This window comes from Xenopus laevis, chromosome 3S (genome assembly GCF_017654675.1).
Source record: "Xenopus laevis strain J_2021 chromosome 3S, Xenopus_laevis_v10.1, whole genome shotgun sequence".
In the NCBI taxonomy this organism is placed as follows: Eukaryota; Metazoa; Chordata; class Amphibia; order Anura; family Pipidae; genus Xenopus; species Xenopus laevis.
The window spans coordinates 101,528,995-101,542,631 of NC_054376.1; the positions used below are offsets into that span (position 1 = coordinate 101,528,995).

Below are 13,637 nucleotides of genomic sequence, written 5' to 3' on the forward strand. Positions count from 1 at the left end.
GGCGAATTTTCGTGAGCGTTACATCGGCAATCAAAGAGAAGATGCGCTAGCGTTTAATTATGCCTCGCGCAACTTCGTTAGAGGTCTTCGCTCAGGCAAATTTGCATACGGCAGGAAATTATAAAGTTTAATTGACATATATGTTGCAGCAAATAAATTACATTACACAAGCCCAGGGAACCTCAATAAAGAAAATAGAGTTGTTATAATGCCCTACACATGAGCCCACTGTATAGTTTATGTTCCATATGTTAGAAAATGTATTGGGGAACCCGGTTACCCAAAAAAACATTTTTAAGGACTTTTGCAGGCTATCACTTTGAAAAAATGAAAAGACGCCGAAGTTTTTTGGGACTTAGAAAAGTTTTCCACTAAAAATTGACAAAGTCCTATGCACTCCATTGGACTTCGCTTGGTCTGAGTCTGGTGAAAGAGGTAACGTTCAGTAAAATCTGCATCTTAGTGAATTTGCAGAGTTAAGTCTAATCGCCAGAGTGAAAATTCGCCTGGCTTCAGAGTGCGAAGCAACTCTACCGTCTACCTCCATTGCTAGCGAAGTGATGCCTGCGCCCGTTAGTAAAAAGCTCCTTTCTGTTCGAAGGTCATATTATAATAGAAGATAATGTCAATGAGGTCCACAGAGCACTTGAGAAGTCTGAGGTCTTTGGAAATCTATAGAAGGTCAATATCTGGCCAGTGGGTCTCCAGTAGACAGCCCTGCTCTAGAGCATCTACTTTCTATAAGGATCTTCTCCTTTGAGCTCTTTGGTTCGGCCTTTTTGTTAGATTGCACATGTTAGCAACTGAACCATTAGGCTATGTTTAATTTCCACATAGCACACCAAGAACTGAAATTTTATTTAATTGAACTTTCACTGATCCTTTCCAATGCAAGTTTTATATTTCGCACAGGGCTCTAGAGCAGCATGGAGCAGATTTCTAAAAAAAAAAGTATTACAAATGGCACATTTTCTCACCAGGGTTTCTTTTTTCCCATGTGAATGACTCTTTACCATTCTAAGAATGTGTCCTTGTCATAAAAAAATTGGTATTTTGATCAACTGATGTGCAAGTTATTTTGGTAATAGGTTATAATAGCTTTTGCCCCCAAAGAGCTGCTGAACAGTGAACACATTTAGGTGTAAAGCTCCAAGGGAAATTCGAAAATAATTTAAAAAACACACACATTTTTGGAAACACTGTAAATTTGTCTAACACAAATAATTATGAAAAAATATGCCAATTGAAATTTGACTTTTCATAAAAGGGAAATATTATTAAAAACTCAATGTATATTTAAACTGCCCTCACATATTATTCAGTCTCAGGTACATCTTTATATCCTATGCACAAGACAAGGTGTTATGTTTAGCCTTGTTCAATGATCTTATAGGGACAGTAGTTTAGATTTGTGCCTTTGATTACAGGAATCCAGGTTAGGGGATTCAATCCAAAAAGTATTTTATTACAACGCACTCCTTGGCTTCTCTGCTGAAGTATAATGTGAGCAGGTAGGATCCAAAACGCTAACCTCTAGTTTCTTTTCTGTGTTTAAAAGTGTCCCGTTCTACAGGGATGCTACACCTGTTGCAGTGTTTGCCTGTGACTCTGCTAAACAATCTTTTTTAAATCTTGATGATATGGAGTTTGTGGAAGAGTTGTGTTCGCAGCCACTTTGAGAAGCTTGTGACAGATCCAAGCAGTGCGGAGCATTTGCAGTAATAACTGGTGATTCATCCGCACTGGCCATGCTGCAGTGACAACAGTCCTTGTCTGTAGGAAGCTTTAAGAATTCTGGTAGGACCAGGTCCTCTTTACAGAGCAATCCACGCTGGTCATCTGCTCGTGTGCTCTGAACTTTGTTAAGCAGTTCAACCAATCCTGTTAGGGAAAGTTACTGTATTATATGTGTATTTAAAAGCCTATCAATAGCTTTTTATCTCACATTATTTACTACTATTTAGTAGAAATAGCATACCTTCAATATCATATTTATGCCGATGAGGCTTATGCTTCCCATGTGGAGCCTCTGAATGCCCGTTCTCTGATGATACTTGGTTCACATGATGAGGCTCATGTTGTGCCCTGTGGTAAGGTTCTGTCACTGGAATGCCTTTGTCTTCTTTGTGTTCCTTTGTACAGTGTTTCTACGGAGAGATTAGGGAAAACTGCTTGATAACAAGTTAAAAAAATCTGTAAAAGACAATTAACTGGGCAGTACCTAGCTATCTGTCTATTTTACGAAGTTCATTTATAGATGAGCTAGCTCACTGTCCATTGAAGGCCCACTAAATGCTACTGGTTTTTCATTTTTTAACTGCTTACATAGTATTGTCATTGCACTACTATAGCTGCCAGTGCAAGGTAATGAATACCAGTCAGTGAGCTCACACAGTCATGCTACCTGAGGCACAAGGTGAGCAACACACACGTTGCCATTATTATCATAATGGAATTACTGAGTGCAATGGTGCATGGGTCTGTATTGGATAACTGGTTTTCAAACAGCACAATTAAAGCACCCAACACAGGCCTACATGGACTTACATTGCAATTGAGAGACCGCTATCACATCAGTGTACCATTACCTTCACACATTTCTGAGCACAGCAAGCTCACATTTTTGTGTCCATTTTGATCCCAAGTGTCCATCAAGCTCTTTAGTTGGATCTCAAACTGTAAGAGACCCTGCACTGAAAAAACTGTAGCATGTATTTGTGACCCTTTATGAGACAGCATCGTCTTCTGCTGCCCAGCATACTTAGTGCCCCATGATGGCTAACTTTATTGCTGTTAAATTTATAAAGTTTAAGATAACTCCCTTTACAAACTCATAGCATACCTTTGTATGATGCTCAACTGTAGTTCCTACAGCTTTTGTAGGATCACTGAACTCTGTAAGTGAATGGTACATAGAATGAATTTTAATTAATTGCTTCAATTCATTTTTAGCATTATAAGTGCAATAAAAAATGCATAGGCTGCAATTATTTCCTCCACGCATAATGTTTTTACCATGTAAAGTTAATTTTAAAGTTTTTACCATGGTACGTGGGGATAGGCAAGGTCCTGCTGGGTGGAAAAATTCTAAATGTTTTTGTCTTTACAGCAGAAGGGCAACAATACCATGACAAGGGTCTCACCTGCTGGATTTCTGCAGAGCAACTGTAGCTTTTCGTACTGTGGCTGGGCCTATTTAGCAGCCCACCAATATTAGGAACAGACAGGATGTTTGTGAAAGATCATTTTAGGGGACTCCGTAGGACAACGACACAATTTTGAGCAGCTTCAGATGCTACACTAGAGTGCCCAGAATAACCTAAAAGCACTTGTAGAAGCCCTTGTAGCAAGCGACTCTCTCTTTAAAATACAGACTTATTAATACCCCCAAGCTACTAAAATATTTTAAGTGCCACATCCCTTAGAGCAGGGATCCCCAACCTTTTGACCCCGTGAGCAACATTCAGAAGTAAAAGGAGTTGGGGAGCAACACAAGCATGAAAAATGTTCTTGGGGTGCCAAATAAGTGTTGTGATTGGCCATTTAATAGCCCCTATTAGGATTTTCAACCTACTTTGAGGCTCAGTCTGGCAGTAAACCTGTTTTTATACAACCAAAACTTGCCTCCAAGCCTGGAATTTAAAAATAATCACCTGATTTGAGGCCACTGGGAGCAACCTCCAAGGGGTTGGAGAGCAACATGTTACTCACGAGCTACTGGTTGGGGATCACTGCCTTAGAGAACTAAGGAAACCGGGACCATACTGATATTATGAAACTAACTAGGGTGCATCTGCTGTGTTCTGAATTGCTGTTACATTACTCCTCTCAGCTTAAAGGAATTGTTCAGTGTAAAAATAAAAACTGGGTAAATAGGCTGTGAAAGATAAAAAATGTTTCTAATATAGTTAGTTAGGCAAAAATGTAATGTATAAAGGCTGGAGTGACAATAAATCCCTTAATGTATGGGCCCATCTAGGGACACTTTTTAGACCCGACCGTAGTATTTTATGGAAGTCATCATCTGCGTATAAAATTGGTAAGTACCTCTTAATTATATCCAATATTGCATAGAACTGCTTACTATACCTAGTTACAAAAGGAACCCTCTCTAGTGCTTCTCCCTGTTTTTTACCTGGTTTGTTTACATGTAAAATAGTGAATAAAGTCAGATCAGAGGGCTAACAGAACAGATAGGAGTCAATTGTAGAATGTAGGTGTATCCATAGGTGTTGAATGTAGGTGTTGCCATAGTTGTATAACCTGTCAGTTTATTAAAGTATCTAGGGAATTTAAATCAACTGTAACAAACACTAGCTACAAAATAAGGGATTATATAAACTGTAATACGTCTACAGTGACCTATTTGGTGCCAAAAACAATACGTGGGTTGTACAAATAGAGCATTAAAAAAACGGCTACCAGAACAAATTAAGAACCCAAAAGCTGTTGAAAAGAGCAATATAACGAGACAATTTACACAGTGCAATGGAAGCAATATATTGTATTTCTCTGTACAAGGGATTGAGAAAGTGAGACTAGGGGCTAGAGGAGGAAATCTGACAGGCCTATTAGCAAAAAGGGAAGTATTTGTAAGGCACAGGTACTTAAATATAAATTAATGACAAGGAAAGTGAGTATATCTGTAGACTAAATTATGTTTGAGCCAAAAGAGTGGAGCATCAATCCTGATCTATACTCTTTTTTGGAGTACAGGTATAGGATCCCTTATCCGGAAACCCGATATCCAGAAAGCTCAGAATTAGGGAATGGCTGTCTCCCATAGACTCCATTTTATCCAAATAATCCACATCTTTAAAAATGATTTCCTTTTTCTCTGTTATAATAAAAGAGTAGCTTGTACTTGATCCCAACTAAGATATAATTAATCCTTATTGGAAGCAAAACCAGCCTATTGGGTTTATTTAATGTTTAAATGAATTTCTAGTAGACTTAAGGCATGAAGACCCAAATTACGGAAAGATCCCCAGGTCCCGAACATTCTGGATAACAGGTCCCATACCTGTACTAACTATTTTAAATGTTTTAATCAGGATATATATGCTTTCTTTGATAGCTCTGATATATTTTGTTATCGGTTTGGCTAATGTTTGTGCTGAATGTAGGCATACTAAAAAGAAAAAACAAGACTCTAACTATGTATATATATACTATGTGATGTGGCAACATGTGATTAAAAAACTATTAAAGGTTTTTTGGGGTTTAAATACTGTGGTTAAAGTTGATATCATTAATGCCTATGAATAAGTACCAGAGGGTGTGAAACGCATAAGGCAGAATACCAGTTGGTCTGTATGCCTACTTTTTTAATTTTATGTTAAATATAAGCTAACTTTTTAACTTAATTACAGAGTTTTTTGGGACATATTTTTGTGCTTGATTGACGGCTTAATGCCCTGGTGCAAGTTTGCCCTGTGCACTTAAAAACCCAATGGTTTTCCTTTGGACACAAAAAAATTCCATTTACTATATTGTTCTGTGGATTATAGAATTCTAAAGCAAATACTGACTACATGCATTTATTTTAATGATATTATTTTTTATATAACTTACGGACAAGTTCCAAATCCAGTTTCTGCCCTGCCACCTCATTCACAGAGCTCTTTTGATCTAAAGCATGGCACTGTCCAGCCTGAACAAAAATAATCAAGTCAGTTATACATTTCCATGATAATTATGAAAAACATGAAATTAGTCTCAATGTTATTTCCCTGGTATACATAAAACTGTGGGTTATAATCTCTCAGGTGTTGGCATAAGAACCAATATAAAATGATTAATGCAGTTCTTTTCCCTTCCCAATGAGCTAAACTCATTAAAGGGGATTACAGGGAAACATATTAAATACAATGAATATAAGCTTCATCATACTGAGATAAGAAATTAAAAAAATAAGAAAGATGAAACATTTCATCTTCTAGGCAAATGGAGAACCCCCTAAAGGATGTATTTGACCGAATTTGCAATCAATATACGATTCCTGTATGGAGAAGAGAAAGTAATGCTGAGACAAGGGATATTAAAGATTACATTGATTATTTCAGAAAACAGAATCAATTATAGTTATAGAAAATGTGTTGAAGCTTATATCACATTTTTATTTTTGTGATAGTTCCCCTTCGAAGTGCCTGAAACAGAACCCAGGAGACTTGCATTTTAAATTACCCTGTTTGTCATGACTTTTATATGAAAGACACTGGAGGCAAAACAATCCAATTATGTTCATTTAATGTTTGAATGATTTTTAGTAGATAAAGTATGGAGATCCAAATTACAGAAATATCCCTTATCCGAAAGGTCCCCAGCATTCTGGATAATAGATTCCATACCTGTGTTATCATTTTTATTATGAAACTTTATGAAATGGGTTATGTGTATATATATTATTTTGGGGTTTATAGTTTAAGGGGCAACTTTATATTTCCTTGTTGGAAATAATAATGAGATGACTAGTACAAATTAACCATGCCCTAGCTCATTCCATTTATTAAGGAATACAAGGTAACAGGTCAAGAGAACAGAGAGAACAATGGTTTATGCATAATAGAAAGCTTCACCCCTCCCCAAGCACAGTGCAGTGTGATTGGATCTGTGCTCATGTATTACCTGTAACCCCTTATTTAACCTCCCAGCAAAGTCTATATGAAATGGAAACATCTTCATCATGTTCTATAGGTGTAAAACATATTTCTAGTAAAATATAAACTAATCTGAATGAATGGACATGTGTTAGGCATGACTGAATTTTATTGAGAATAGGGATAGAATGGCCTAAACTATAATGAATGTGGAAAACACTGAAAGTCCTGCCAGATGAAGAGCTTACACCCCTAGTATAAGGTACAAGAGTGAGAGTAATGGCGCTCAGAGGTCTCCTCGGGGATGGGGTCCCTGGAGACAGATGATTTTCTATGGTTGCCTGATCTCACATGAAACTTCTGTGAAAGGACATTCCTCCCAACTGTACTGTTTTGAGCGGAACAGTCCCGCTTTTGACAGCTCAACCCGCAGTCCCGGATTAGTACTGATATTTCCCGAGTTTCTCTTTGATCTGCTGCACTGAACAGTGAAGTAGCCTGAGATGAGTCACATGGGTTTTGATAACCCCTGAATATATTTGTAATAGAATCATGCTCTACTCTGTTTGTAAGAAAGCTGTTGCCTGCTGTACAACTTATCCAGGATATAGTCTCTGGGAGAGGGGTGAGTTTGTAGTTGTATTTAAAGTGAGAATGATTGTTATTGACTTATCTAGAGAGTTCCTGTTTTGCCTCCAGTGAGAAATGAGAAACCACCAGCAATTAAAATGGCTAGTGTATTGTAGTCATAAGATTTTTTTTAGGTTTTCAATGTTTTTTTAAATTATTTTATACATAAGTATTATACCTACTTATTTCTTGTCAGTTAGGGGTTTAGCCATTAAGGAACTCTACATTACTAGGGATGTAGCGAACCGCCGATAATGTGTTCGCGAACGCCGTTCGCGAACGCCGGCAAAAATTGCGAACAGTTCGCGAACTTCGAACATCCGAAAATCGTTCGATTCGAACGATCGAAGGATTTTAATCGTTCGATCGAACGATTTTCGTTCGAATCGAACGAAAATCGTTCGATTTTAGCGATCGAATGGTCGAATGGTCGAACGATTTTGACGCGAACGCCTATTGGCGAACGTCGCGCGAACAAGTTCGCCGGCGAACAGTCCGCGACATCCCTATTCATTACCATTTTCAACACCAAAATAAACATTTTTTGACAAGTGGGTGCTCTGCTTAGGGTAAGGTCACACTGGGCGTTTTGGGGAGATTTAGTCGCATGGCAACTAATCGCCTCTTCTTTGCGGCGACCAATCTCCCCAAACGCCTTCCCTCACTCTGCGCTGGCTAAAATCAAAAATCGCTGGCGCTAATCACACGCGGCGATTAATTTTTTCGAAGTCGACCAAAGTTGCGTCGAGGAAACTTCGGGCAACTTCAGAAAACAAATCGATGCGTGTGATTAGCGTGATTTTTCATTTTAGCCAACGCAGAGTGAGGGAAGGCGTTTGGGGAGGCTGGTCACCGCAAAGACGCCAGGCGCCAGGCGACTAAATCTCCCCAAAACGCCCAGTGTGACTTTACCCTAAGGAGATGTGTGGGCTGCTACTCACAAGATCCTAGAAAATAGTCTGAACAGACCTTGAAAAAATGACAGCTTCCAAAGCAACAATGAGTGCCAATGCACTGCACAATAAACAGAAAGATTCTTTCAATAGCAATTCAAAGTGGATGCCCTTGAGCTGCATCTGGAAAAGATTTGCCTGAGCTTTTCTGTTTACTTCCACTTCTTTGGCCACAGAAACTGTTTATTTTGGTAGGGGGGGGGAGGCAAACATATTTCTACCTATTTATATACATAATGATAGATAAGGCATTCATAAGGGGTGCTGGTGCTAAGTTTTAGGTTAGAAGGTTCCTTGGCCTAAGTTGATACAACAGAATGGCATCTGCACAGTACACCAGTGTATGGTTTTGTTTTTATTGCAGCTGCTCGAACCTTGTTATGTTGTTATATGTATGTTTGTATTTATTAACACTTCGGATATATTTATCATATAGATGCCTTTTATTGCTGTCGTCCACAAACAAAAATGACAGCCTCCTCCCCTGACTGGTGTGGTGTAGGTATGGTATATATATCGTCATTTTCCCAGAGCCTCCCACTGTGCTACAGTGTCAGAAATGGACCCCTGTGGCTGAGACCTTCTGCTCTTAAACGTCTATGATATAAAATGAGGCATAAACCGTAATTTTGCTGCTTCGCTTGGTAAGGCTAATGTGTGTCATGGGACAAATAAACCATAGCCTCATAGCATAGTAAAACAATTCTGGGCACAATTTATGATTAAAAAATGAATAATTTTGTGTGACAATAATTAAAGTGCTCAGATGATTTTTTTTTTGTTTTATTTTTGTTGCATTGGTAGCTAGCCTATTTCTGTCAATAACTAGCAGATTTCTTGCAGCAAACCCTATTACTATAAATAAGTGCCTTGTAAATCCATGGTAGTCATTGATTAAAAAGGGGGGGGGCTTGATATTCCGTATGATGTCATCGCTTTCATTGATGTCTACCCAGCACTGAGCTTTTTAAGGTGATTACTGAGCATGGTCAATAGATGGCCAGTACTACTCTCTGTGCATTCCAATTATAAAATATGCTGGACATAAAGATATAGGAGACACTAATCTAAGTGTAAAATCCTCTTTTAAATTACTTCAACATGTCCTCCTGTTAATTCAAGCATTAGAAAAGGGCATATTAATGTTAATTCTGAATTGTGTCAATTCTCTGGCCTGTGATACATTTTTCCCTAACACATTCTCAAACTAAATTGATTTCACGTGATATTAATGTTCTGTGCTCACATGTCAAGGCAGAGAAATGTCTTTCACAGACGTCAGTGGGACACTGCTAAATATAAGGCACACAGTTCTTGGAAATATGCGTTTCGTATGCACCTTGAGGCATCAACACTAGAATAAAGAGGAACTAAGGCAGCCTATGTAACCGTCTAGTCTTTAGGGACATGCACATTTACATGACAAAGGGAAAAAAATTCAATGCCATGCCAATGGATCTATAATCTATTGTTGTTTTTAATGTGAGTTGCAAAGAATAAATAATTCTATGCAGTACATCAAAAGAGGTAAAGAACACAGTCCAGTGGCTTTCATGTACATTAACAACCTGCTATTATTATCCTGACAAATCCAACCTTTCATGTTTTCTGAAAACCCTTATTCACATGTTTAACTTCTGACCTACATGGGTTCTTCCAAACAACCTTGTGTGTAGGTGGGTGAAGGCATGCACTGTAAGGTGGCCATAGACGCATCTATAATATCATCCAAAACTAATTTTCATTTAATAATCAGTGCGTGTATGGTGGGAAACGAGCCAACCGATATCGGTCGGCTTATTCATGGCCGAAAAACTTTAATCAGGCGCCTTTGAAGGCACCCAAACTTTGGCCATGGTTAGTGTTGAATCGTCAGACACAGATTGAATTCTATTGTTTCTACCTGTATATCTTGACGATTCAGCTCCACAGGTGTGTATTGAAACAAATGATCTTTCTTGGAAAGATCTTTTCCAGGAAAGATTGTAATTGTAATGTCTATGGCCATAAAACTGCAGCCGATGAGTTCCCAGCACATACAATATATTATTGACAGGTAATTATTTGGGCTCAGGAAAGTCCAAGAATAATGATAGGGTTGTTTTGAGCATATTATAGGATTCATGGCAATTTGATGTTCACGTGTGATGCTATTTAATTGTTTTTATTTTCATTTAAGGTGTGGGTTTAGTTCAGTATTAAGCAAAATTGTTTGGTATTCTAGCCAATTAAAAAATTATAGATTTTTGGGACCAGTACTTTCTTCCTTTAATGACTCTTACCACATGGTACATAATGCCTGCATATTTATTTATTTATTTATTACAGTGTGTCATACCTCCCAACATTTTGGAAGTAAAAAGAGGGACAAAAAAATTTTTTCCACACATAGCGCAGCAATTTTTGGACCACACCCATTTCTGTGGCCACACCCCCTAATTACCATGTTTGTTTTACAAAATTTGGCAGGTTATGAAAGTTTGAAAATATTTCTCCTTATCTAAACTGTGTTTTTGTGTCTCAAAATTGTTACAAAGTATCTTATTTGCACCTGTTAGCTGTTCTGGGCTCTCTGCTAAAAGCCAATTAAGTGAGAAACTTTGTTTCTTTTTCTGGCTGTTCAGAGCAGAGAAAAGAGGGACTTTCCAGTACAAATGAGGGACTGCAGGTTGAGCTGTCAAAAGAGGGACTGTCCCTCCAAAAAAGGGACAGTTGGGAGGTATGGTGTGTGTCCTCTGTGTTTATACTTGTGTATTGTAAAATTGTATAACATTGTGTATCCTTGAAACTATATACAGTAAATACAGCTTTACATACATGCCTAGTAAATTCAGTCTACAAACACATCAGACCTCTACACTGAATTACTCAGCAATTACTTCTAGTCGAATTCCAAAGAAAATTTAACTCTAAGCAACTTTCGTATATACATTAATTAAAAATGAATGGCATTCTTCATAGAAAAAATACCACTGAAGTATAAACAAAATAGGAAATTTTGAAAAAATAGATTCAAAATTCAATAATCTTTATTCTTGATCGGCTGGGCATGTCTAATATCTCTTATCTAAGGAAATGCAGCCACTTCTCTTCTGAATTTCTGCTATGTGTTGGAACATTGTCGGTGGGAGATGCTTCCATTCAGCCATAAAAATAATGAGGTTAGACAATGAATAATACACATGTAATTGTGCTAGTTTTTTACCTGTGTGTATAGAGAGTGAAGGTATAACCCCTTATAGCCATACCATACCCAATATCAGGTGCAGCTGAATGGGTGTGTACATGACAAGGGAGCGTGTGACATTTTCTACATTGTAGGTACCTGGCAAATTGGGCTATGGTATTGTTATGAACGGCTAAATACTATTTATTCTTTCTACATTGAATATGTTTATGTAAGGATTGGAGAAGGGGCTACTTTTATGTGTGGCAATGTATTGGGTAATTTCATATTGTAGAAGGTGAACTCCTTCCAGACTTCTTACTGGCCTATAAAATGACCATTCAAAATCATCTTTTTATTTGCTTTAGTTTTGAAGTTTGTGTTGACTTGCAGACTTGCAGACGCCCACCCTATCTATTAGAGCTAGTACCTGTGACTCTCCCTTTCTCTGCATGGTTGCTAATTGGTCACAGCTTGATTGTATAATACAGTTCCCCTTACAGCAAAAAATGCTAAACAATAAAACCTTCCATTTCAAGCAACATTACATTTGGATTTCTTATCTGCCGTGAAACAGTGAAAGTTACCCATGTGATTTCTGTATGAATAGCAGATGTGTATAACCATTGTTATTTACTTTTAGAATGTATCCTTAAATACCCTTGGTGCCCATGTCTAATTTCATCTTAATGAGCCTAATGCAAAAATGTTTAGTGGTCACAATCTTTGCATTCAAGTGCATAAAATCCAATGTACTGAAACAATAACCTCCCTTTTAGATTGTATGATCAGCACTAACTCCCCTGCAACACATTATATTCCTTGATACACAGATAATTATGTTGGCAAGAGAGTAATTATCGCTGCAGGAAACAAACCAAAGCAGCAGAATCATAATTTCATTTTATTCAGGCCTTAAAGCAGGGATCCCCAACCTTTTTCACCCGTGAGCAACATTCGGATGTAAAAAGAGTTGGGGAGCAACATTCGGATGTAAAAAGAGTTGGGGAGCAACACAAGCATAAAAATTTTCCTGGATGGAGCCAAATAAGCACTGTGATTGGCTATTGGTAGCCCATATGTGGACTAGCAGCATACAGGAGACTCTGTTTACCATTACACCTGGTTTTTATACAACCAAATCTTGCCTCCAAGCCAGGAATTCAAAAATAAGCACCTGCTTTGAGGCCACTGAGAGCAACACCCAAGGGTTTGGGGAGCAACATGTTGCTCACGAGCTACTGGTTGGGGATCACTGCCTTAAAGGGAAATGAAAGCTGTTTATTTTGGGTAGTAGATTTTTGCTTTGAAATATTCCATTATAGCTCTCTGTGCTGCAATTTGTTGACCTTTTCGGGAAATGAGGCAGATTTTATAAGCAAGCTGAAAAACCATTTCACACAAATAGGTGTTTATTTTTGGATTAATAGATGCGTACAATGAAGACAAGAACTCTGCATCTAAGTCAAGGATTGACTCAGTTCTGCCTTTTGTTGTTCTACTTGTTTCAGATATGAAGAGCAAATTGTTTCCTGTGCATTGGATTGGAAGCTCTTCAGGGCAACAACCACCATCAAATACCAATTAGTCTTACTTCATGAACTGTTAGTCCTTATGTTCATAGTCTTTAGGGTTGCAGATCATTCTGTCTTTTACTCCTACACTTCTTCCTGTTAAAGTTACAGTATTTCTGGTCAAGTGATCTCTGAAAGAGCACTCAGACCATCACAAAATTGTAGCTCAAGGTAAAAGAGTTGTAAAAAGGCCATATTTACTGATATTTGAACATCCATTTCTAGTCTGGCTCACAGAAAGCCCTTACCACTGACATCTGCATAAAATTGCATATACACTTTTTTCTATAGGTGCTAGATTATAGCTGTTTGATGCCGAAATGAACTCTATAAAGCTTATTTACTGTCACGTTCAAATATTTGATTAATATGAAACCTGTGCTGTATCCACTCATATGTACTGACATTTCATTAAATGCCTTTCATCTGGATATAATCAATTTGTCATGCTAAATTAAACATCACAGTTATTAGACAGTCCGTTTGGTACTGTCAATTGAAGTTTTTTTCCCTATTTGCTTACATACTTGCTGGATTAATCCTGCACTTAGTGTAATAAAGTAATGCAATTTCATATGTTCAAATGTTTGTCTAAACTGTTAACCAAAACCTTTGGCACGGATTCACATAGCAAACAGTCAAGGAGCATTACTTTTCTTGAAAGCAAGTGTCCCAACTTTTCTGACGATGTGGACCTTTCAAGTAATGTGTCAGG

General features: G+C 37.8%; 1 protein-coding gene across 2 annotated transcripts in view; it reads right to left on the bottom strand.

Moving 5' to 3' along the window:
- Positions 1-435: 435 nt before the first annotated feature.
- The window catches only part of rgs14.S (regulator of G-protein signaling 14 S homeolog), a 36,372-nt gene continuing 23,170 nt past the window's right edge, over positions 436-13,637 (bottom strand). Inside the window, exons 12-16 of one of the 2 annotated variants that reach the window (XM_018256123.2) lie at positions 5,575-5,653; positions 2,843-2,895; positions 1,979-2,147; positions 1,532-1,881; positions 436-939 (exon numbers count right to left, since the gene is read on the bottom strand). In XM_018256123.2, the coding sequence (XP_018111612.1) occupies positions 1,568-1,881; positions 1,979-2,147; positions 2,843-2,895; positions 5,575-5,653 (615 nt within the window). In that variant the 3' untranslated portion in view covers positions 436-939; positions 1,532-1,567. Of the gene's footprint in view, positions 1,882-1,978; positions 2,148-2,842; positions 2,896-5,574; positions 5,654-13,637 lie in introns of both variants that reach the window. The other variant, XM_018256122.2, reaches the window with a different exon arrangement.